Source organism: Syngnathus scovelli, chromosome 2, assembly GCF_024217435.2.
Source record: "Syngnathus scovelli strain Florida chromosome 2, RoL_Ssco_1.2, whole genome shotgun sequence".
Taxonomy (NCBI): domain Eukaryota; kingdom Metazoa; phylum Chordata; class Actinopteri; order Syngnathiformes; family Syngnathidae; genus Syngnathus; species Syngnathus scovelli.
Window position 1 is genome coordinate 8591846 of NC_090848.1, and position 25870 is coordinate 8617715.

Sequence of the window (25870 nt, forward strand, 5' to 3'; positions counted from 1 at the left end):
TGACGTCACTCGGACACCCTATTAGGTACACCGCCATTTTCAGGTGTTCCTAATAACAGGCCACTTCATTAGGGAAAAATCATGGTCAAAGCTGAAATGAAAGTGAAAAGTGCCACACGACATTCCATTAGGTACACCTCATATTCTGAAGGAGCTAAAACTCAGGAGCGACTTAAATGTGAATCTGATTAGCTGTTTGATCTGTGACGTCACTCGGACACCCTATTTAGGTACACCGCCATTTTCAGGTGTTCCTAATAACAGGCCACTTCATTAGGGAAAAATCATGGTCAAAGCTGAAATGAAAGTGAAAAGTGCCACACGACATTCCATTAGGTACACCTCATATTCTGAAGGAGCTAAAACTCAGGAGCGACTTAAATGTGAATCTGATTAGCTGTTTGATCTGTGACGTCACTCGGACACCCTATTAGGTACACCGCCATTTTCAGGTGTTCCTAATAACAGGCCACTTCATTAGGGAAAAATCATGGTCAAAGCTGAAATGACACGACATTCCATTAGGTACACCTCATATTCTGAAGGAGCTAAAACTTTTCACGCAGGTGCACTTAACGAGGGAATCACACGGACACTCCATTAGGTACAAAGTCAAAGTCAGCTTTATTGTCAATTTCTCCACATGCCAAAAACACACAAAGAAACCGAAATTATGCACTATGCGCTGCACGGACTGCACATCCAGGTGTGTGAGGGCCGAGTTTTCAAGTGTCCTCCTCGTGGCCACACAGGACGAAAGCCGACCTCCCGACGGACCCTGCCTGAGGAGCACATGCACGCCTGAGCTTTCTTTGCCAGTGACGAGGTGACGAGGTGTTTGCGGACCAGGACCTCTCCTCACTGATGTGCACCCCCAGGAACTTGGCGCAGCTCACCCTCTCCACCACAGCACCATCAACTTCCGACCTGTACCGAGTCGCAGTGCAATCAGGTGTCAAGCTCTAGTCCTCTCAGTGTGTGTGTGTGCGTAGGTCGCTGTAGGTCGCAGTGCAATGAGGCTCGTCGAGTTTGCAGAGTCCTTTCTCTCCAGGTGTGTGAGGGCCGAGTGGAGGGCAGAGCAGATGGCACCGCCATTTTCAAGTGTCCTCCTCGTGGCCACACAGGACGAAAGCCGACCTCCCGACGGACCCTGCCTGAGGAGCACATGCTTTCTTTGCCAGTGACGAGGTGACGAGGTGTTTGCGGATGATGTGCACCCCCAGGAACTTGGCGCAGCTCACCCTCTCCACCACAGCACCATCAACTTCCAACCTGTACCGAGTCGCAGTGCAATCAGGTGTCAAGCTCTAGTCCTCTCAGTGTGTGTGTGTGCGTAGGTCGCTAGGTGTCAAGCTCTAGTCCTCTCAGTGTGTGTGTGCGTAGGTCGCTAGCTCTAGTCCTCTCAGTGTGTGTGTGCGTAGGTCGCTAGGTGTCAAGCTCTAGTCCTCTCAGTGTGTGTGTGCGTAGGTCGCTAGCTCTAGTCCTCTCAGTGTGTGTGTGCGTAGGTCGCTAGCTCTAGTCCTCTCAGTGTGTGTGTGCGTAGGTCGCTAGGTGTCAAGCTCTAGTCCTCTCAGTGTGTGTGTGCGTAGGTCGCTAGCTCTAGTCCTCTCAGTGTGTGTGTGCGTAGGTCGCTAGGTGTCAAGCTCTAGTCCTCTCAGTGTGTGTGTGCGTAGGTCGCTAGGTGTCAAGCTCTAGTCCTCTCAGTGTGTGTGTGCGTAGGTCGCTAGCTCTAGTCCTCTCAGTGTGTGTGTGCGTAGGTCGCTAGGTGTCAAGCTCTAGTCCTCTCAGTGTGTGTGTGCGTAGGTCGCTAGCTCTAGTCCTCTCAGTGTGTGTGTGCGTAGGTCGCTAGCTCTAGTCCTCTCAGTGTGTGTGTGCGTAGGTCGCTAGGTGTCAAGCTCTAGTCCTCTCAGTGTGTGTGTGTGCGTAGGTCGCTAGCTCTAGTCCTCTCAGTGTGTGTGTGCGTAGGTCGCTAGCTCTAGTCCTCTCAGTGTGTGTGTGCGTAGGTCGCTAGGTGTCAAGCTCTAGTCCTCTCAGTGTGTGTGTGCGTAGGTCGCTAGCTCTAGTCCTCTCAGTGTGTGTGTGCGTAGGTCGCTAGGTGTCAAGCTCTAGTCCTCTCAGTGTGTGTGTGCGTAGGTCGCTAGCTCTAGTCCTCTCATTGTGTGTGTGTGCGTAGGTCGCTAGCTCTAGTCCTCTCAGTGTGTGTGTGCGTAGGTCGCTAGGTGTCAAGCTCTAGTCCTCTCAGTGTGTGTGTGCGTAGGTCGCTAGGTGTCAAGCTCTAGTCCTCTCAGTGTGTGTGTGCGTAGGTCGCTAGCTCTAGTCCTCTCAGTGTGTGTGTGCGTAGGTCGCTAGGTGTCAAGCTCTAGTCCTCTCAGTGTGTGTGTGCGTAGGTCGCTAGCTCTAGTCCTCTCAGTGTGTGTGTGCGTAGGTCGCTAGGTGTCAAGCTCTAGTCCTCTCAGTGTGTGTGTGCGTAGGTCGCTAGGTGTCAAGCTCTAGTCCTCTCAGTGTGTGTGTGCGTAGGTCGCTAGCTCTAGTCTTCTCAGTGTGTGTGTGTGCGTAGGTCGCTAGGTGTCAAGCTCTAGTCCTCTCAGTGTGTGTGTGCGTAGGTCGCTAGCTCTAGTCCTCTCAGTGTGTGTGTGCGTAGGTCGCTAGGTGTCAAGCTCTAGTCCTCTCAGTGTGTGTGTGTGCGTAGGTCGCTAGGTGTCAAGCTCTAGTCCTCTCAGTGTGTGTGTGTAGGTCGCTAGGTGTCAAGCTCTAGTCCTCTCAGTGTGTGTGTGCGTAGGTCGCTAGGTGTCAAGCTCTAGTCCTCTAGGTGTGTGTGTGCGTAGGTCGCTAGGTGTCAAGCTCTAGTCCTCTCAGTGTGTGTGTGCGTAGGTCGCTAGGTGTCAAGCTCTAGTCCTCTCAGTGTGTGTGTGTGCGTAGGTCGCTAGGTGTCAAGCTCTAGTCCTCTCAGTGTGTGTGTGTGTGCGTAGGTCGCTAGGTGTCAAGCTCTAGTCCTCTAGGTGTGTGTGTGCGTAGGTCGCTAGGTCTCAAGCTCTAGTCCTCTCAGTGTGTGTGTGTGCGTAGGTCGCAGGTCTCAAGCTCTAGTCCTCTCAGTGTGTGTGTCAGTCAACAACGATTTCCTTGGTCAGTGCAGTAGTGCATTTTATAACGTAAAACCGTTAAAAAAAATAGGAGATGAGCTAAAGCTAGTGGCCAAGACTAAATTGTGCAGGATCTCGGAGCAGCAGTGGGCCCCAGACCGCCATTTTCAAGTGTCCGGATGACTGTCCCCACGCTAAACAAAGTCACGCACAGGGCTCAGGATTGTGAAGCCTAGTCACAAGTTGGCACATCAGGCGGTGAATCACGCCCTTCCAGGTCTCACTGCCCACGTGAGCATTGAAGTCACCCAGTAGAACGATGGAGTCCCCAGGAGGAACTCTGCCGGAGGTGGGAGTTGAAGCTGATGTGTAGGCGCCCAGTCAGTGGCAGTCACAAAGTCCAGTTCACCAAGGATGTATACCGCCCTCTGTTGTCCAAATAGTAGAACTGTTTAAGAGAGAGTTTAAAGGGTTACAGCTGATCCATAAAACCATACATGTTCCAAGGCTTCCATAGGGTAGTGGTTAGTCCTCTGGGCTATCACCCCAGCGACCCGGGTTCGAGCCTCAGTAGGACCCAAGTTTTTTAATATTATATATTATTAATTATATAAATAAATTATAATTAATTATAATTATATAATTATTATAATAAATATATATAATTAAATTAAATTAATACACAGCTTGACGTTCCCAGCAAGCGAACGTGATATTACCCTCACAGAGCGTTTGGGTCCGCCAGCACTTCCACCATCTCGTGAACCAGCTTCAGTTAGTACAGTTCACCAAGGATGTATACCGCCCTCTGTTGTCCAAATAGTAGAACTGTGGAAGAGTTTAAAGGGTTACAGCTGATTCATAAAACCGTACATGTTCCAAGTCCTCTGGGCTATTATAATTCCTATAATTGTAATTATTATATATTATTAATTATATAAATAATTTATTGTTTTTAAATTTCAATAATTATAATTATAATAAATATATATAATAATAATTAACATATAATTAATTATTTATAATATAACCGAATTCTATAATAATTATATATAATATAATATATATAAGGATTTATAATTATAAATATATAATATATAATTATTATTATTATATATAATAATTTTTTATATATTATTTTTATATATTAATTATACCCCTAGCTAGCTAATTATTGCTACGACACATTATCAGTAGGGTAAAACTAACCTGTATTTATAATTAAATACTACTGAGACTCGCTGGGGTGATAGCCCAGAGCACTAACCACTACCCTATGGAAGCCTTGCTGTCATTTAAAATAATTTAAATAAAATTAAAATTATAATAATTCGAATTATATAAAAAAAGAAAAAACAAACTCACAGTTGCACGTTCACCCACGAATGCAAGCACAGTCATTGTTATTGCAGTCATTGTGGTTTCAGACAAATCCTCGCATTCTTTCAGATAGGCTCTTTCTCAGTTCTATATTCTGCTATTATATATAATAATAATATAAAAATTATAATATATTATATATATATTAATTATATAATATATAATTATAATAATTATAATAATGATAATAATTAGAATAATAATAATTATGATTATAATTAATTATACAGGATAATTATATATAATTATAATTAATTAATTATAAATAAATGCCAGGAAGCCCTTGAAGGTCTCCTCGATCTCCGTGATGCTCGTGTCTTTCTCCACCACCAAGAAATTCGGTTATATTATAAATAATTATAATTATAATTATAATATTAATAATATATAATAATTATAATATATATATTAATTATTATAATTATAATTAAATACTAATGATAAAAAATCCTACTGAGACCCAGAGCACTAACCACTACCTTGCCTTGCTCTCAGTGCTGCTGTAACCCTTTAAACTCTGTCTCTTCTGCCACAGTTCTACTATTTGGACAACAGAGGGCGGTATATAATATTATAAATAACAAATTATATATTAATTATATATTAATTATATAATATAAATATTATAATATATAAATATATAAATATATTGTAGACTGCAAGCTATTGTAGACTTATATATATAATATATTATAATTATAATTTTATCCATCCATCCATTTTCTGAATGGAGCCTATCCCAGCAGTCATCGGGCAGTAGGCGGGGGACACCCTGAACCCTGGAATGGAGGAAACTAGAGCTCCTTCTGCTCCGTTAATTTATGATATGAATTATAAGATATTATTATAAAATATTATAATTATAATTAATTGTTATAATTATTATTATAAATAATATATATTAGAATTATTATAATTATAAATATTATAATTATATATAATTATTTAAATTGATATGAATTATAAGATATTATTATAAATATAATTATTATTATAAATAATATATATTAGAATTATTATAATTATAAATATTATAATTATATATAATTATTTAAATTATTTTAAATGAGAGCAAGGCTTCCATAGGGTAGTGGTTAGTGCTCTGGGCTATCGCTATCACCCCAGCGATTTTTTATCATTAGTATTTAATTATAATTATAAATCCTTCTTCCTATCATTGTGAAGCAGAATTCACCAATTTAATAACAGCTATAATATATATTAGAATTATTATAATTATAAATATTATAATTATATATAATTATTTAAATTATTTTAAATGAGAGCAAGGCTTCCATAGGGTAGTGGTTAGTGCTCTGGGCTATCGCTATCACCCCAGCGATTTTTTATCATTAGTATTTAATTATAATTATAAATCCTTCTTCCTATCATTGTGAAGCAGAATTCACCAAGCGTTGGACCGTCGTGAGACAGGTTAGTTTTATTTATTTAGTTTTTATTAATATAATTGTTAATTAATTAATTAAATAATATATTTATTAGAATTATAATTAATTATATATTATAATTAGTATTAATTATATATTATACAACAGCTCCCTGCAACGAGTTAGTGGTTAGAGGTTAGTGCTCGTTGCGAGCCAGGCGCATTTTAGGTTCATCCTACACTTTCACCTGGAAGCTCAATTTTTCATGACTAAGTTGAACCTATCAACTGTCCGCGCCTTGAAGGTCTCCTCGATCCTCGATGCTCGTGCCTTTCTCCACCACCTTATAATGATATTTATATATATAACAATATATATATTAATTATTATAATTAAATAATTATGATAAAAAAACTTTGGGGTGATAGCCCAGCGACTACCCTATGGAAGCTGTAACCCTTTAAACTCTATTTAATTATCAGTATTATATACATCCCGCCTTCCAACATCGCTTGGTGCTTGGTGAACTGTAAACTCAGGGACACGTGGAGACAGGAAAAAGCAGAGCACTAACCACTACCTTATTAATTTAATTTAAATAATTATATATAATTAATAATTATTATTATAATATATAATATATATATTATAAAAATTATTATTATATATAATAGCAGAATAGAATAATTATATATTAATATACGTGGAGACAGGAAGAAGCAGAGCACTAACCACTACCTTATTAATTTAATTTAAATAATTATATATAATTAATAATTATTATTATAATATATAATATATATATTATAAAAATTATTATTATATATAATAGCAGAATAGAATAATTATATATTAATATATATATGCCGATTATAATATATATATTATTTATATCCATCCATTAAATAAATAATTAATTATATGTTAATTATTATTATATAATTATAATTATTGAAATTTAAAAACAATAAATTATTTATATAATTAATAATATATAATAATTATAATTATAGGAATTATAATATTATTATAAATAGATATATTAATTATTATAATTATATATTATTGGAGACAGGAAGAAGCAGAGCACTAACCACTACCTTATTAATTTAAAATTAATTTAATTTAAATAATTATATATAATTAATAATTATTATTATAATATATAATATATATATTATAAAAATTATTATTATATATAATAGCAGAATAGAATAATTATATATTAATATAACCACTACCCTATGGAAGCCTTGGAACATGTATGGTTTTATGGATCAACAGAGGGCGGTATACATCCTTGGTGAACTGTACTAACTGAAGCTAATTAATATATAATTATAATTAATTATATATTAATTATATATTAATTATAATTAATTAAAATCTCCACCACCGAGAAATTAACTTAACTATAATTAGAATATATAATTAATTATTATTATATATATTTATTATAATTATAATTATTGAAATCTAAAAACAATAAATAATCCATTTCACACATTCAAGCTGTATATTAATTTAATTTAATTATATATATTTATTATAATTATATAATTATAATTAATTATAATTTATTTATATAATTAATAATATATAATAATTATAATTATAAGAATTATAATATTATTATTAATATATATATTAATTATAATTATAATAAACTTGGGTCCTACTGAGACTCGAACCCGGGTCGCTGGGGTGATAGCCCAGAGGACTAACCACTACCCAATGGAAGCCTTGGAACATGCATGGTTATATGGATCAGCTGTAACCCTTTAAACTCTCTCTTAAACAGTTCTACTATTTGGACAACAGAGGGCGGTATACATCCTTGGTGAACTGTACTAACTGAAGCTGGAGACTTCAATCATGCCAACCTGAAGCATGGAGAGCACTTCCTCCTGGGGACTCCATCGTTCTACTGGAAGGGCGTGATTCACCGCCTGATGTGCCAACTTGTGACTAGGGGACACTTGAAAATGGGGCCCACTGCTGCTCCGAGATTTAGTCTTGGCCACTAGTTTTAGCTCATCTCCTATTTTTTTATAAGCATTCTAAAGCAGACGGTTTTACGTTATAAAATGCTGAGAGGACTAGAGCTTGACACCTAGCGACCTACGCACACACACACACTGAGAGGACTAGAGCTTGAGACCTAGCGACCTACGCACACACACACCTTGGTGAATTCTGCTTCACAATGATAGGAAGAAGGATTTATAATTATAATTAAATACTAATGATAAAAAATCGCTGGGGTGATAGCCACTACCCTATGGAAGCCTTGCTCTCAATTAATTATAATTATAATATTTTATAATAATATCTCTCAATTAATTATAATTATAATATTTTATAATAATATCTTATAATTCATATCATAAATTAACGGAGCAGAAGGAGCAAAAAAACGCACATGAGGCTCCATTCAGAAAATGGATGGCTGGATAAAATTATAATTATAATATATTATATATATAAGTCTACAATAGCTTGCAGTCTACAATATATTTATATATTTATATATTATAACATTTATATTATAGTAGAACTGTGGCAGAAGAGACAGAGTTTAAAGGGTCCCGATGACGGCTGGGATAGGTCCCGTGGGGACTAAGCGGTTTAGAAAATGGATGGATGGATATATATAATATATATATATAATTATAATTATTTATAATATAACCGAATTTCTTGGTGGTGGAGAAAGACACGAGCATCACGGAGATCGAGGAGACCTTCAAGGGCTTCCTGGCATTTATTTATAATTAATTAATTATAATTATAATTATTATTATAATTAGAATAATAATAATTATATATTATATATTTATAATTAATTAATTATAATTATAATTATTATTATAATTAGAATAATAATAATTATATATTATATATTTATAATTATAAATCCTTATATATATTATATTATATATAATTATTATATAATTCGGTTAATATTATAAATAATTAATTATATGTTAATTATTATTATATATATTTATTATAATTATAATTATTGAAATTTAAAAACAATAAATTATTTATATAATTAATAATATATAATAATTATAATTATAGGAATTATAATATTATTATAAATAGATACATTAATTATTATAATTATAATTGAAAAATGATATGATAAAAAAACTTGGAACGGTTTTATGGATCAGCTGTAACCCTTTAAACTCTTCCACAGTTCTACTATTTGGACAACAGAGGGCGGTATACATCCTTGGTGAACTGTACTAACTGAAGCCAATCATGCCAACCTGGTTCACGAGAGGGTGGAAGTGCTGGCGGACCCAAACGCTCTGTGAGGGTCTGCTGGGAACGTCAAGCTGTGTATTAATTTAATTTAATTATATATATTTATTATAATATTATAATAATTATATAATTATAATTAATTATAATTTATTTATATAATTAATTATGATAAAAAAACTTGGGTCCTACTGAGACTCGAACCACTACCCTATGGAAGCCTTACATGTATGGTTTTATGGATCAGCTTTAACCCTTTAAACTCTCTCTTAAACAGTTCTACTATTTGGACAACAGAGGGCGGTATACATCCTTGGTGAACTGTACTAACTGAAGCTGGAGACTTCAATCCTCCGGCAGAGCTTTTCCCACGGGGGACATTGAGTCTGAGTGGACCTGGAAGGGCGTGATTCACCGCCTGATGTGCCAACTTGTGACTAGGCTTCACAATCCTGAGCCCTGTGCGTGACTTTGTTTAGAGTGGGGACAGTCATCCGGACACTTGAAAATGGCGGTCTGGGGCCCACTGCTGCTCCGAGATCCTGCACAATTTAGTCTTGGCCACTAGCTTTAGCTCATCTCCTATTTTTTTTAACGGTTTTACGTTATAAAATGCACTCCAACACTACTGCACTGACCAAGGAAATCGTTGTTGACTGACACACACACTGAGAGGACTAGAGCTTGAGACCTAGCGACCTACGCACACACACACACTGAGAGGACTAGAGCTTGAGACCTAGCGACCTACGCACACACACACCTAGAGGACTAGAGCTTGACACCTAGCGACCTACGCACACACACACTGAGAGGACTAGAGCTTGACACCTAGCGACCTACGCACACACACACTGAGAGGACTAGAGCTAGCGACCTACGCACACACACACTGAGAGGACTAGAGCTTGACACCTAGCGACCTACGCACACACACACTGAGAGGACTAGAGCTTGACACCTAGCGACCTACGCACACACACACTGAGAGGACTAGAGCTAGCGACCTACGCACACACACACTGAGAGGACTAGAGCTTGACACCTAGCGACCTACGCACACACACACTGAGAGGACTAGAGCTAGCGACCTACGCACACACACACTGAGAGGACTAGAGCTTGACACCTAGCGACCTACGCACACACACACTGAGAGGACTAGAGCTTGACACCTAGCGACCTACGCACACACACACACTGAGAGGACTAGAGCTTGACACCTAGCGACCTACGCACACACACACACTGAGAGGACTAGAGCTTGAGACCTAGCGACCTACGCACACACACACTGAGAGGACTAGAGCTTGACACCTAGCGACCTACGCACACACACTGAGAGGACTAGAGCTTGAGACCTAGCGACCTACGCACACACACACCTAGAGGACTAGAGCTTGACACCTAGCGACCTACGCACACACACACACACTGAGAGGACTAGAGCTTGACACCTAGCGACCTACGCACACACACACACTGAGAGGACTAGAGCTTGACACCTAGCGACCTACGCACACACACACTGAGAGGACTAGAGCTTGACACCTAGCGACCTACGCACACACACACTGAGAGGACTAGAGCTTGAGACCTAGCGACCTACGCACACACACACCTAGAGGACTAGAGCTTGACACCTAGCGACCTACGCACACACACACTGAGAGGACTAGAGCTTGACACCTAGCGACCTACACACACACACTGAGAGGACTAGAGCTTGACACCTAGCGACCTACGCACACACACACACTGAGAGGACTAGAGCTTGACACCTAGCGACCTACGCACACACACACACACACACACTGAGAGGACTAGAGCTTGACACCTAGCGACCTACGCACACACACACACTGAGAGGACTAGAGCTAGCGACCTACGCACACACACACTGAGAGGACTAGAGCTTGACACCTAGCGACCTACGCACACACACACTGAGAGGACTAGAGCTAGCGACCTACGCACACACACACTGAGAGGACTAGAGCTTGACACCTAGCGACCTACGCACACACACACACTGAGAGGACTAGAGCTTGACACCTAGCGACCTACGCACACACACACTGAGAGGACTAGAGCTAGCGACCTACGCACACACACACTGAGAGGACTAGAGCTTGACACCTAGCGACCTACGCACACACACACTGAGAGGACTAGAGCTAGCGACCTACGCACACACACACTGAGAGGACTAGAGCTTGACACCTAGCGACCTACGCACACACACACTGAGAGGACTAGAGCTTGACACCTAGCGACCTACGCACACACACACTGAGAGGACTAGAGCTAGCGACCTACGCACACACACACACTGAGAGGACTAGAGCTAGCGACCTACGCACACACACACTGAGAGGACTAGAGCTTGACACCTAGCGACCTACGCACACACACACTGAGAGGACTAGAGCTAGCGACCTACGCACACACACACTGAGAGGACTAGAGCTTGACACCTTATTGCACTGCGACTCGGTACAGGTCGGAAGTTGATGGTGCTGTGGTGGAGAGGGTGAGCTGCGCCAAGTTCCTGGGGGTGCACATCATCCGCAAACACCTCGTCACCTCGTCACTGGCAAAGAAAGCTCAGGCGTGCATGTGCTCCTCAGGCAGGGTCCGTCGGGAGGTCGGCTTTCGTCCTGTGTGGCCACGAGGAGGACACTTGAAAATGGCGGTGCCATCTGCTCTACGCACACACACACACACACACTGAGAGGACTAGAGCTTGACACCTAGCGACCTACGCACACACACACACTGAGAGGACTAGAGCTTGACACCTGATTGCACTGCGACTCGGTACAGGTCGGAAGTTGATGGTGCTGTGGTGGAGAGGGTGAGCTGCGCCAAGTTCCTGGGGGTGCACATCATCCGCAAACACCTCGTCACCTCGTCACTGGCAAAGAAAGCATGTGCTCCTCAGGCAGGGTCCGTCGGGAGGTCGGCTTTCGTCCTGTGTGGCCACGAGGAGGACACTTGAAAATGGCGGTGCCATCTGCTCTGCCCTCCACTCGGCCCTCACACACCTGGAGAGAAAGGACTCTGCAAACTCGACGAGCCTCATTGCACTGCGACCTACAGCGACCTACGCACACACACACACACTGAGAGGACTAGAGCTTGACACCTGATTGCACTGCGACTCGGTACAGGTCGGAAGTTGATGGTGCTGTGGTGGAGAGGGTGAGCGGCGCCAAGTTCCTGGGGGTGCACATCAGTGAGGAGAGGTCCTGGTCCGCAAACACCTCGTCACCTCGTCACTGGCAAAGAAAGCTCAGGCGTGCATGTGCTCCTCAGGCAGGGTCCGTCGGGAGGTCGGCTTTCGTCCTGTGTGGCCACGAGGAGGACACTTGAAAATGGCGGTGCCATCTGCTCTGCCCTCCACTCGGCCCTCACACACCTGGATGTGCAGTCCGTGCAGCGCATAGTGCATAATTTCGGTTTCTTTGTGTGTTTTTGGCATGTGGAGAAATTGACAATAAAGCTGACTTTGACTTTGTACCTAATGGAGTGTCCGTGTGATTCCCTCGTTAAGTGCACCTGCGTGAAAAGTTTTAGCTCCTTCAGAATATGAGGTGTACCTAATGGAATGTCGTGTGGCACTTTTCACTTTCATTTCAGCTTTGACCATGATTTTTCCCTAATGAAGTGGCCTGTTATTAGGAACACCTGAAAATGGCGGTGTACCTAATAGGGTGTCCGAGTGACGTCACAGATCAAACAGCTAATCAGATTCACATTTAAGTCGCTCCTGAGTTTTAGCTCCTTCAGAATATGAGGTGTACCTAATGGAATGTCGTGTGGCACTTTTCACTTTCATTTCAGCTTTGACCATGATTTTTCCCTAATGAAGTGGCCTGTTATTAGGAACACCTGAAAATGGCGGTGTACCTAATAGGGTGTCCGAGTGACGTCACAGATCAAACAGCTAATCAGATTCACATTTAAGTCGCTCCTGAGTTTTAGCTCCTTCAGAATATGAGGTGTACCTAATGGAATGTCGTGTGGCACTTTTCACTTTCATTTCAGCTTTGACCATGATTTTTCCCTAATGAAGTGGCCTGTTATTAGGAACACCTGAAAATGGCGGTGTACCTAATAGGGTGTCCGAGTGACGTCACAGATCAAACAGCTAATCAGATTCACATTTAAGTCGCTCCTGAGTTTTAGCTCCTTCAGAATATGAGGTGTACCTAATGGAATGTCGTGTGGCACTTTTCACTTTCATTTCAGCTTTGACCATGATTTTTCCCTAATGAAGTGGCCTGTTATTAGGAACACCTGAAAATGGCGGTGTACCTAATAGGGTGTCCGAGTGACGTCACAGATCAAACAGCTAATCAGATTCACATTTAAGTCGCTCCTGAGTTTTAGCTCCTTCAGAATATGAGGTGTACCTAATGGAATGTCGTGTGGCACTTTTCACTTTCATTTCAGCTTTGACCATGATTTTTCCCTAATGAAGTGGCCTGTTATTAGGAACACCTGAAAATGGCGGTGTACCTAATAGGGTGTCCGAGTGACGTCACAGATCAAACAGCTAATCAGATTCACATTTAAGTCGCTCCTGAGTATACATTACAGCTCATTCTCTGCTACTGGCAGGATCAACCAGGTAGAGTTGTTATCATAAAGGGCAATGGGTTCCATTTTTATAGTCTTTGGTATGACCCGGCCGGGGTTTGAACCCACAACCTTCCAGTCTCAGGGCGGACACTCTACTACTAGGCCACTGAGCTGGAAGTGTATCGTCACATGGTTACACGAGCAACTGTGTTGAAAACATTCTAAGATAAAAAATTTTGGGTCCTACTGAGATTCGAACCCGGGTCGCTGGGGTGAAAGCCCAGAGAACTAACCACTACCCTATGGAAGCGTTGTGTGCACGAACGCCTAGCAAAGTACAATTTAAAATGACACTTTCGAAGTACCCAAAGATGAAAACTTACACAAGAAGAGTTTACGCTTATTGTTCATTGATGTTGACTTCTTGTGTTATTCTTCCTGTTTTGGGTCCTACTGAGATTCGAACCCGGGTCGCTGGGGTGAAAGCCCAGAGCACTAACCACTACTCTATGGAAGCGTTGTGTACACGAACACCTAGCAAAGTACAATTTAAAATGACACTAAAGAAAACTTACACAAGAGTTTACTGAGTTCACGCTTATTGTTCATTGATGTTGACTTCTTGGGTTATTTAACGTAATAAACGTAATTTCGATCTCTTTGTGTGTCTGGGATATTTTGGTACACCACACGAGGTAAAAAAAACGGAACCGATCACTTAAAACTGGAATACACATCGCTCGTACAAAACAGTGCAAGCTATTGTAGACTGCCGGTCGATCCCAGGTGCGAAGAAATGCTTTTGTTGTGCAATTAACCTTTTATTTATCTTTTTTTTTTAACCTCGTGTAGTGTACCTACACATATTGATGATTTTTATGTTTTAATTGGCGAATATAAAAACAAGGAATAAGACACCAGACAAGTTTTAATATAAATGTTTATTAGAAATAATATTAAAAGCAAATTTCAAACCAATTGCAGTAGATATATTAATACACGTTATTTAAAAACGACTATAAGTGTTATACTACGAGACGAGTGTTTACCAGCTCAATGGCCAGAGAGGAGAGTGCCCGCCCTGAGTCTGGGAGGTCGTGAGTTCGAACCCCGCCGGACCTCGGCCGAGTCATAGCAGTGACTATAACAATGACACCCATTTCTTCCCTGCTTGGCACTCAGTGTAAGGGGTTGAAATGGGGCTCCCCCCCTGCTGCACACGTATTCTTTTTTTTTTCTTTTTACCTCGTGTAGTACAATAAATGTAGTGTACTTATTGAAGTGTCCATGAGGTGTACCTTCACATATTGTCATATAAAGCAGTTAACCAAATGTCAGATTTTTGTTTTAATGCCCCAAAAAATAAAAAGGAATAAAACACCAGACATGTTTTAACGTAAATGTTTATTTAAAAATAATATTAAAAGTAAATTTCAAACCAGCAATCCAATGTGAAACAATATTTAGGCGTATATATGCATCCACGTTATTTAAAAGCTACTACAAGTGTTATAAAATCAAGATTACCCAAAGAGAAGCATAATCTCCCCGTCTCTTCATGCAATCAAGTTAGCCGTTAGCTTGGAGAATTAGCCGTTAGCTTGGAGAAAACGTGCATAAAAGAAGTGGTGTTTCAGTGAGTGGTTCTTTCTTTCCTTGGCAAATCGTAAATCGACATTCTGGCTTACATAGTTCACGCCAGGAGGGCGACGCAACACCTTCACTGTGATCCGTTGGTGCACGGGAAGGAAGGGGAAGGAAGGCAGTTCACCCGTTGACTCGTTCCCTCACTCATCCGTTCTCGCAATGAACTGGAAATGCAAAGCACTGACTCGTTCGTGAACAGGAAGTTACGTCATTCTCTTCTTCGTTTTGTTTTACGGCGAGGTGGCACCAGCTTTAATGGGCATTACCGACACCTACTGGTTGAAGTCATATGAACTGGAAAAAGAACGACTCACTTTAGGAAGTGAATCGTTTGCAGATAACAATATTTAGGCGTACATAGGTATACACGTTATTTAAAAACTACTATAAAAAAATAATAAAATGAATAAATAAGAAAGTGTAGCGAACAAATATTTTGAGTGAACCGATTCTAAAGATTGTTCACTTTAAACTGGAATGCACTTCACTAGTACAAAAAAGTGCAAGCTATTGTAGTCTGCCGGTCGAAATTGCCGACTGGTTGGTGACTCGGGCTCTGGCTCGGCAGAAACTTGGTTCGATCCCAGGTGCGAGGAAATGCTTTTGTTGTGCCATTAACCCTTTATTTATTTATTCTCTTTTTTTTTTTTAACCTCGTGTAGTGTACCTACACATATTGTCATATAAAGCAGTTAACCAAATGTCTGATTTTTCTGTTTTAATTGGCGAATATAAAAACAAGGAATAAGACGCCAGACAAGTTTTAATATAAATGTTTATTAGAAATAATAATATTAAAAGCAAATTTCAAACCAGCAATCCAATGTGAAATTGCAGTAGATATATTGGATAACAATATTTAGGCGTATATAGGTATACACGTTATTTAAAAACGACTATAAGTGTTATACTACGAGACGAGTGTTTACCAGCTCAATGGCCAGAGAGGAGAGTGCCCGCCCTGAGTCTGGGAGGTCGTGAGTTCGAACCCCGCCGGACCTCGGCCGAGTCATAGCAGTGACTATAACAATGACACCCATTTCTTCCCTGCTTGGCACTCAGTGTAAGGGGTTGAAATGGGGCTCCCCCCCTGCTGCACACGTATTCTTTTTTTTTTCTTTTTACCTCGTGTAGTGTACTTATTGAAGTGTCCATGAGGTGTACCTTCACATATTGTCATATAAAGCAGTTAACCAAATGTCAGATTTTTGTTTTAATGCCCCAAAAAATAAAAACAAGGAATAAAACACCAGACATGTTTTAACGTAAATGTTTATTTAAAAATAATAATATTAAAAGTAAATTTCAAACCAGCAATCTAATGTGAAATTGCAGTATATATATTGGAAACAATATTTAGGCGTATATATGCATCCACGTTATTTAAAAGCTACTACAAGTGTTATAAAATCAAGATTACCCAAAGAGAAGCATAATCTCCCCCGTTGTTGCATCTTCATGCAATCAAGTTAGCCGTTAGCTTGGAGAAAACGTGCATAAAAGAAGTGGTGTTTCAGTGAGTGGTTCTTTCCTTGGCAAATCGTAAATCGACATTCTGGCTTACATAGTTCACGCCAGGAGGGCGACGCAACACCTTCATCTGAACGACTGATCCGTTGGTGCACGGGAAGGAAGGCAGTTCACCCATTGACTCGTCATCCGTTCTTGCAAAGCACTGACTCGTTTACCGTTGGGGAACGGGAAATGCAATTCACAACTCGTTCGTGAACAGGAAGTTACGTCATTTTCTTCTTCGTTTTGTTTTACGGCGAGGTGGCACCAGCTTTAATGGGCATTACCGACACCTACAGGTTGAAGTCATATGAACTTTAGGAAGTGATTCGTTCACTCGTTCACTGAAACACTCACGAGCCAACACTCGTTTTAAGGTATCAGATTAGGATTTCCAACCAGGTTTCAAATCAACTCGTTTCAGGGTTTCAAATAAGGATTTTAACTACTGTTAGGGTTTCAAAGTAAAACTTTACACCATGGTTTCAAAATTAGGTTTCAAAATGGGTTTAGGTTTTTAATTTAAGTTTTTAAAGTAGGTTTAGGGTTTTCAAAAGACATTTTCACACTCGAGCTGTGAGCATCTATCAAGGGTTAGGGTTCAGGGGCAAGGGGTAGGACAGGCGAGCGTCATGGACATGTCAAAGGTGATCTTCATTTTCAGTCCCAAATAAAACACATGCTTGCTTGAGGTCGGCACCCGCATGCGTGAAAACATCAAAGCAATGCCGCTCCAATCAAAAGTTCTATTAACCTAAAGCACCAAGAGCTAATTGAGGGGCTGGTGAGCAACGGGCCAGCAAGACGCCCACGAGAGTGTAAGGGGTTGAAATGCTGCTCACGATCATTGGGACTTTTGGCACTCAGTGTAACTAGACCATCAGGGACATGAAGTTTAGGATCTATCATAATAGTGCCAATGTTCAGCCCAGTTTGGGGGCATCAAACTTCACGTCTATTTGCCATAAAAAAATCAATTCCCTAACCGGGAATCGAACCCAAGCCACGGCGGTGAGAGCGCCGAATCCTAACCACTAGACCATCAGGGACATGAAGTTAAGGATCTATCATAATAGTGCCAATGTTCAGCACTGTTTGGGGGCATCAAACTTCACGTCTATTTGCCATAAGTAAATCGAACCCGGGCCGCGGCGGTGAGAGCGCCGAATCCTAACCACTAGACCATCAGCGACATGAAATTAAAGATCTATCATTATAGTGCCAATGTTCAGCCCAGTTTGGGGGCATCAAACTTCACGTTTATTTTCCATAAGGAAATCGATTCCCTAACCGGGAAACGAACGCGGGCCGCGGCGGTGAAAGCACCGAATCCTAACCACTAGACCATCAGGGACATGAAGTTTAGGATCTATCATAATAGTGCCAATGTTCAGCCCAGTTTGGAGGCATCAAACTTCACGGCTATTTTCCATAAGGAAATCGATTCCCTAACCAGGAATCGAACCCGGGCCGCGGCGGTGAAAGCGCCGAATCCTAACCACTAGACCATCAGGGACATGAAATTGTGGGTCTATCATAATAGTGCCAATGTTCAGCCCAGTTTGGGGGCATCAAACTTCACGTCTATTTGCCATAAAGAAATCAATTCCCTAACCGGGAATCGAAACCGGGCCGCGGCGGTGAAAGCGCCGAATCCTAACCACTAGACCATCAGGGACATGAAGTTAAGGATCTATCATAATAGTGCCAATGTTCAGCCCAGTTTGGGGGCATCAAACTTCACGTTTATTTGCCATAAGGAAATCGATTCGCTAACCGGGAATCGAACGCGGGCCGCGGGGTTGAGAGCGCCGAATCCTAACCACTAGACCATCAGGGACATGAAATTGTGGGTCTATCATAATAGTGCCAATGTTCAGCCCAGTTTGGGGGCATCAAACTTCACGTCTATTTGCCATAAAGAAATCGATTCCCTGACCGGGAATCGAACCCAGGCCGCAGCGGTGAGAGCACCGAATCCTAACCACTAGACCATCAGGGACATGAAATTGAGGGTCTAACATTATAGTGCCAATGTTCAGCCCAGTTTGGGGGCATCAAACTTCAGGTCTATTTGCCATAAAAAAATCAATTCCCTAACCGGGAAACGAACCCGAGCCACGGTGGTGAGAGCGCCGAATCCTAACCACTAGACCATCAGGGACATGAAGTTAAGGATCTATTATAATAGTGCCAATGTTCAGCACTGTTTGGGGGCATCAAACTTCACGTCTATTTGCCATAAGGAAATCGATTCTCTGGCCGGGAATCGAACCCGGGCCGCAGCAGTGAGAGCGCCGAATCCTAACCACTAGACCATCAGTGACATGAAGTTAAGGATCTATAATAATAGTGCCAATGTTCAGCACTGTTTGGGGGCATCAAACTTCACGTCTATTTGCCATAAGTAAATCGATTCTCTGGCCGGGAATCGAACCCGGGCCGCGGCGGTGAGAGCGCTGAATCCTAACCAGTAGACCATCAGGATCATGAAGTTGAGGATCTATCATTATAGTGCCAATGTTCAGCCCAGTTTGACGGCAGAAAACTTCACGTCTATTTTCCATTAGGAAATCAATTGCCTGAAAGGGAATCGAACCGGAGACGTGGCGGTGAATGGATTGAAGCATTGAGCAGAAACTCTTTTCATATGTTTGCGGTTTGCTGTTTCACAGACAGACAAAACAATTTGAAAGATTTCATATGTGCAGAAGCGCGGGGGTCTTCTTTCAAAGCCAGATGCTTGGCCATTCTTTGTCAAGGTCATCTTCTCCTCTGGAATTCATACATGAAACACAAGGTCCGACATCATACAAAAAAATAGTGTGTGCCAGTGGTTCTCAAAATTTAAACACCTCTAAAAATACTTAGCTGTCCTTTTCTAATCACTGACTTAATCCACTCACCTTCACACTGCCGACCATTTCCTCAAAAGACTTGAATGTAGAGGAGTGTCTAGGAAGAAAAAGGATATTTTGTTCACATGAGTTTGTATTTCTGTTTGCACTAAACAAAAGTACATTGAGTCATATTTACCTCATAGATGGCACACTCATGGTGTGGCTCAATGTTCTGCTCATGACAAGAAAACGACGGAATTAGATAGTGAAGCATTATCATTCCACGTTTAGTATAGATGGTAATACTTACCGTGGTGTGCTTGGAAGGGGCAGAGCTCTGATTTGTTTGCAGCGTGAACACAAAAATCAGATGCACAAATTAGTAAGTCATTTTGTTTTACTTGACTTAAATCAGATTTAAGTGGCCAATTTTAGGATTTGACAAGTTTTAGCTAAAACTTATGAAAGACTCGACTTGATATTCAGAAGACTTGATACATGACATGACTTGTTTGCTTCTGGAAGAATGGTCCTATAAACACACTCCTAAAACACCAATATTGCACAACTTGCCAAGTCATGACTTGACTGGAGTTGCTTAAAATCTAATGGGCTTGACATCAGCTTTTGCCACACTTATTTGTGACACGCTTGAAGGTTAAGGGGTTGGTACTTGCGCATACAGTACGTGACTAAATTCTTATCCCTGATTATTAAAACATAAAAATCTATTTTTTTTAAAAAATATTATCTAAATGAAATCTATTGGAGCAAGCAGCAGATTCTGAGGTCGGGTTTATTTTTTTTTAGCTTATAGTATTTTGAGTATTAGTAGAGTAGTATTTGAACATCTGACCCCTGTTCTACTTTCACTGGCCAATCTCTCAGATCGACATCAGCATTTTTTTCCCCCTGTTTCTCCTGCTGCTGCTACTGTTGTAAACAGTAAATATTTGAGGGGGAACTCCAGCGTCAGACTATCCCAGCCTGGCGACAGATGGAACAACACTGCCCCCCGTTTGGTATTGCATGGCTAACATGCTTGGCTAACAAATAATATCACATACGGAAAGAGGAACATGCTCTAACTTTCAAAACGCAATGACCTATTTCTAATCACCTGCTTATTAGGATATCGTTCCGAATATATCCTGCCACTAAAAATGTAATTTGGTTTGCACTCCTTTTGACAGACTTGAAAAAGAACCCCCAGAGGCCATTTTGCCACGATTGTTGGCCCCCTACTGGTCTGTCCGTATGGCTGGATGACTTTGCCAAAATGTGCCAGGTGGCATTCAGAAGTCAGCTTGTACTAATGCAACAGCTAACGATGACCTGTTCTTTTCTTCACCGTGACATCCCATGTAAGTCATATGTCCTGTACTTTCATGTGGCAGGTACTGTAATTGAACCACTTGTGAACAACAACACAATTATCTGTCATTAATTGAACTGTATCCAAAAAATGAGTGTCCCTGAATCTCAAATTAAATAATTTTGTGATTTTCTTTCCTTTTTTTTCTCTCACCTGCACGCCGCTAATTATTTAAAACCATGATGAAAGTATCCAATGTAGGGTACCTCATCTCCACCAGCCTTCTGGTGAGAACCACGCCCACGTTGGACAACGCAGAAGAGGTCACATGACCTGCATGAGTGAGACCTTCCTTGGTCCTCACGCATCTACGGGCAGAAGGAAGTGGCAGGAATAAGAAAAGTGTCCACTTGACACACACAAACATAACAGAAGGCCTGCACATACGCTTTATGCCGGACCTCCCGCTAATACCGTTGCTGCTTGTACTAATTAGGGTTGCAAGGCTATTAACAGAGCACCAATCCTATTGGACTCGGAAAATCCCATCACTTGTTCCGTAGTGGAAACCTTAACGTGTGAGCACTTGACAACAACAACAGGGGGTCCCACACACATTTTTTTTCCAAGAAAAACATGTAGAAGAAAACACTCACACGTTGGAGTTGTTGATGTCATCCAGAACTGCAGAAGCTGAGAGATATCTGTAAAGAAACTAACATGTTGACACATCCTATCACTAATCAGAGGGTATTTCCAGGTTATATAATCATGAGCGGATAGTGTATGAGTCGCGTGCAAACGGTGATCCAATTGTTGAAAACATGCAATGAGTGGACTCACGGGGAGGAGGTCTGCACGTCCTGCCAGCCTTTGGACAGGCTCTCCTTGAGGCTAGTGAGAGGGCCCATACCCAGCTGCCTCCTGATATCTGCAGCGGACCTTTCTTTGGTCAGTAGCACCTGCCTGAGAGTCTGAATTTCCTCCTCCATCTAATCACAAAAATACAGCAAGATGGGTTCAGTGTAGATACGGCTAGTTTGACGACACTATTCTTTTACTGATAGGTTTAAGGGCGGGGTCAAGAACCCAACCAGGCGTATCTTTAGATTTGGATGAAGAAGATAAAAAAGTCATACAGCTATGTGGGGTCTCACCTTGGCAAGTTCGAACCTTAGATTGTCCTTGTCCTCGTCGCTTAACTGTGCAGGGGGACATCCATTCCCTGGCATGCTGGAGAAGAAACTCGGGGATGAAGTCTCGCCAAAACCTTTAGAAGAATTATAGAAAGTCTGAGTTGAAGCAATTTTGCGTGTCATCATGGCCTGCTCATTCTTTCTGGTAAAATCACAAACAGGGTTAATATGTTGAATCAAGAGCATTATTATTATTATAAGTTCTAAACAAACTTTAAAAATGGTTTGTTGCACAATAGGCTGCGGTCTTGGTTACATTTCAGATGCATGTTATATTTTTTATGTTGCACAAATTTTCAAATCTGTTGAGGGGCTGTTGGTGTGACTTTCTATAAGTTTGGTTGTGAATTGACGCTAAGAATACACAATTAATTTTCCTTGATAGTGTGTAACGATGACACATTTCAGCTGTACTTAATTGACAGTTTTTGCTTGTATTCTCTACATTTGGTTATAGTACATTTTGGATGTACTTGCACTGAGATAGATCCAATGCACACAGAGCTGTCCGCAGTTTTGAACTCAATGCGAGTTGTGATCCTTGACTTCATGTCCCTAATAGTCTAGTGGTTAGGATTCGGCGCTCTCACCGCCGCGGCCCGGGTTCGATTCCCGGTCAGGGAATCGATTTCCTTATGGCAAATATACGTGAAGTTTGATGCCCCCAAACTGGGCTGAACATTGGCACTATTATGATACATCCTAAACTTCATGTCCCTGATGGTCTAGTGGTTAGGATTCGGAGCTCTCGACCCCGTGACCCACGTTCGATTCCCAGTAAGGCAATAATTTTCCTTACGAAAATAGTCTAATTTGATGCACCCAAACCTGGCTGAACATTGGCACTATTATGATAGATCCTCGATTTCATGTCCCTGATGGTCTGGTGGTTAGGATTCGGTGCTCTCACCGCCGCGGCCAGGGTTCGATTCCCGGTTAGGGAATCGATTTCCTTATGGCAAATAAACGTGAAGTTTGATGCCCCCAAACTGGGCTGAACATTGGCACTATTATGATAGGTCCTGAATTTCATGTCCCTGGTGGTCTAGTGGTTAGGATATGGAGCTCTCGCCCCCGTGACCCACGTTCGATTCCCAGTAAGGCAATAATTTTCCTTACGAAAATAGTCTAATTTGATGCACCCAAACCTGGCTGAACATTGGCACTATTATGATAGATCCTCGATTTCATGTCCCTGATGGTCTGGTGGTTAGGATTCGGTGCTCTCACCGCCGCGGCCAGGGTTCGATTCCCGGTTAGGGAATCGATTTCCTTATGGCAAATAAACGTGAAGTTTGATGCCCCCAAACTGGGCTGAACATTGGCACTATTATGATAGACCCTCAACTTCATGTCCCTGATGGTCTAGTGGTTAGGATTCGGCGCTCTCACCGCCGCGGCCCGGGTTCGATTCCCGGTTAGGGAATTGATTTCTTTATGGCAAATAGACGTGAAGTTTGATGCCCCCAAACTGGGCTGAACATTGGCACTATTATGATAGATCCTAAACTTCATGTCCCTGATGGTCTAGTGGTTAGGATTCGGCGCTCTCACCGCCGCGGCCCGGGTTCGATTCCCGGTCAGGGAATCGATTTCCTTATGGAAAATAAACGTGAAGTTTGATGCCCCCAAACTGGGCTGAACATTGGCACTATTATGATAGGTGCTGAATTTCATGTCCCTGGTGGTCTAGTGGTTAGGATTCGGAGCTCTCGACCCCGTGACCCACGTTCGATTCCCAGTAAGGCAATAGTTTTCCTTACGAAAATAGTCTAATTTGATGCACCCAAACTGGGCTGAACATTGGCACTATTATGATAGATCCTTGATCTCATGTCCCTGATGGTCTAGTGGTTAGGATTCGGCGCTCTCACCGCCACGTCTCCGGTTCGATTCCCTTTCAGGCAATTGATTTCCTAATGGAAAATAGACGTGAAGTTTTCTGCCGTCAAACTGGGCTGAACATTGGCACTATAATGATAGATCCTCAACTTCATGATCCTGATGGTCTACTGGTTAGGATTCAGCGCTCTCACCGCCGCGGCCCGGGTTCGATTCCCGGCCAGAGAATCGATTTACTTATGGCAAATAGACGTGAAGTTTGATGCCCCCAAACAGTGCTGAACATTGGCACTATTATTATAGATCCTTAACTTCATGTCACTGATGGTCTAGTGGTTAGGATTCGGCGCTCTCACTGCTGCGGCCCGGGTTCGATTCCCGGCCAGAGAATCGATTTCCTTATGGCAAATAGACGTGAAGTTTGATGCCCCCAAACAGTGCTGAACATTGGCACTATTATAATAGATCCTTAACTTCATGTCCCTGATGGTCTAGTGGTTAGGATTCGGCGCTCTCACCACCGTGGCTCGGGTTCGTTTCCCGGTTAGGGAATTGATTTTTTTATGGCAAATAGACCTGAAGTTTGATGCCCCCAAACTGGGCTGAACATTGGCACTATAATGTTAGACCCTCAATTTCATGTCCCTGATGGTCTAGTGGTTAGGATTCGGTGCTCTCACCGCTGCGGCCTGGGTTCGATTCCCGGTCAGGGAATCGATTTCTTTATGGCAAATAGACGTGAAGTTTGATGCCCCCAAACTGGGCTGAACATTGGCACTATTATGATAGACCCACAATTTCATGTCCCTGATGGTCTAGTGGTTAGGATTCGGCGCTCTCAACCCCGCGGCCCGCGTTCGATTCCCGGTTAGCGAATCGATTTCCTTATGGCAAATAAACGTGAAGTTTGATGCCCCCAAACTGGGCTGAACATTGGCACTATTATGATAGATCCTTAACTTCATGTCCCTGATGGTCTAGTGGTTAGGATTCGGCGCTTTCACCGCCGCGGCCCGGTTTCGATTCCCGGTTAGGGAATTGATTTCTTTATGGCAAATAGACGTGAAGTTTGATGCCCCCAAACTGGGCTGAACATTGGCACTATTATGATAGACCCACAATTTCATGTCCCTGATGGTCTAGTGGTTAGGATTCGGCGCTTTCACCGCCGCGGCCCGGGTTCGATTCCTGGTTAGGGAATCGATTTCCTTATGGAAAATAGCCGTGAAGTTTGATGCCTCCAAACTGGGCTGAACATTGGCACTATTATGATAGATCCTAAACTTCATGTCCCTGATGGTCTAGTGGTTAGGATTCGGCGCTTTCACCGCCGCGGCCCGCGTTCGTTTCCCGGTTAGGGAATCGATTTCCTTATGGAAAATAAACGTGAAGTTTGATGCCCCCAAACTGGGCTGAACATTGGCACTATAATGATAGATCTTTAATTTCATGTCGCTGATGGTCTAGTGGTTAGGATTCGGCGCTCTCACCGCCGCGGCCCGGGTTCGATTTACTTATGGCAAATAGACGTGAAGTTTGATGCCCCCAAACAGTGCTGAACATTGGCACTATTATGATAGATCCTTAACTTCATGTCCCTGATGGTCTAGTGGTTAGGATTCGGCGCTCTCACCGCCGTGGCTTGGGTTCGATTCCCGGTTAGGGAATTGATTTTTTTATGGCAAATAGACGTGAAGTTTGATGCCCCCAAACTGGGCTGAACATTGGCACTATTATGATAGATCCTAAACTTCATGTCCCTGATGGTCTAGTTACACTGAGTGCCAAAAGTCCCAATGATCGTGAG

General features: G+C 42.0%; 1 protein-coding gene and 13 non-coding genes across 14 annotated transcripts; 8 read left to right on the plus strand and 6 right to left on the minus strand.

Annotated features, from left to right (window-relative positions):
- Positions 1-17847: 17847 nt before the first annotated feature.
- Positions 17848-17919, minus strand: trnae-cuc (transfer RNA glutamic acid (anticodon CUC)). Its single transcript has one exon. It is a non-coding gene; the product is annotated as a tRNA-Glu (tRNA).
- Positions 17920-18152: 233 nt separating this feature from the next.
- On the minus strand, positions 18153-18224 carry trnae-uuc (transfer RNA glutamic acid (anticodon UUC)). The gene has a single exon. It is a non-coding gene; the product is annotated as a tRNA-Glu (tRNA).
- A 90-nt stretch (positions 18225-18314) lies between these two features.
- Positions 18315-18386, minus strand: trnae-uuc (transfer RNA glutamic acid (anticodon UUC)). The gene has a single exon. It is a non-coding gene; the product is annotated as a tRNA-Glu (tRNA).
- Positions 18387-18476: 90 nt separating this feature from the next.
- trnae-uuc (transfer RNA glutamic acid (anticodon UUC)) lies at positions 18477-18548 on the minus strand. Its single transcript has one exon. It is a non-coding gene; the product is annotated as a tRNA-Glu (tRNA).
- A 252-nt stretch (positions 18549-18800) lies between these two features.
- Positions 18801-18872, minus strand: trnae-cuc (transfer RNA glutamic acid (anticodon CUC)). The gene has a single exon. It is a non-coding gene; the product is annotated as a tRNA-Glu (tRNA).
- A 618-nt stretch (positions 18873-19490) lies between these two features.
- On the minus strand, positions 19491-22359 carry LOC125988499 (tumor protein D54-like). The gene is made up of 8 exons (XM_049753792.2): positions 22183-22359; positions 21869-22017; positions 21682-21729; positions 21292-21393; positions 20021-20047; positions 19907-19942; positions 19777-19825; positions 19491-19645 (listed from the first exon to the last, which is right to left on the minus strand). The coding sequence occupies exons 1-8, from the start codon at positions 22345-22347 to the stop codon at positions 19634-19636; spliced, it is 588 nt and encodes a 195-aa protein (XP_049609749.2). The 5' UTR covers positions 22348-22359; the 3' UTR covers positions 19491-19633.
- Positions 22360-22773: 414 nt separating this feature from the next.
- Positions 22774-22845, plus strand: trnae-cuc (transfer RNA glutamic acid (anticodon CUC)). Its single transcript has one exon. It is a non-coding gene; the product is annotated as a tRNA-Glu (tRNA).
- Positions 22846-23575: 730 nt separating this feature from the next.
- trnae-cuc (transfer RNA glutamic acid (anticodon CUC)) lies at positions 23576-23647 on the plus strand. Its single transcript has one exon. It is a non-coding gene; the product is annotated as a tRNA-Glu (tRNA).
- A 90-nt stretch (positions 23648-23737) lies between these two features.
- On the plus strand, positions 23738-23809 carry trnae-cuc (transfer RNA glutamic acid (anticodon CUC)). Its single transcript has one exon. It is a non-coding gene; the product is annotated as a tRNA-Glu (tRNA).
- An 896-nt stretch (positions 23810-24705) lies between these two features.
- trnae-cuc (transfer RNA glutamic acid (anticodon CUC)) lies at positions 24706-24777 on the plus strand. Its single transcript has one exon. It is a non-coding gene; the product is annotated as a tRNA-Glu (tRNA).
- A 252-nt stretch (positions 24778-25029) lies between these two features.
- trnae-uuc (transfer RNA glutamic acid (anticodon UUC)) lies at positions 25030-25101 on the plus strand. Its single transcript has one exon. It is a non-coding gene; the product is annotated as a tRNA-Glu (tRNA).
- Positions 25102-25191: 90 nt separating this feature from the next.
- trnae-uuc (transfer RNA glutamic acid (anticodon UUC)) lies at positions 25192-25263 on the plus strand. Its single transcript has one exon. It is a non-coding gene; the product is annotated as a tRNA-Glu (tRNA).
- A 90-nt stretch (positions 25264-25353) lies between these two features.
- On the plus strand, positions 25354-25425 carry trnae-uuc (transfer RNA glutamic acid (anticodon UUC)). The gene has a single exon. It is a non-coding gene; the product is annotated as a tRNA-Glu (tRNA).
- A 233-nt stretch (positions 25426-25658) lies between these two features.
- trnae-cuc (transfer RNA glutamic acid (anticodon CUC)) lies at positions 25659-25730 on the plus strand. The gene has a single exon. It is a non-coding gene; the product is annotated as a tRNA-Glu (tRNA).
- The last annotated feature ends 140 nt before the right edge of the window (positions 25731-25870 follow it).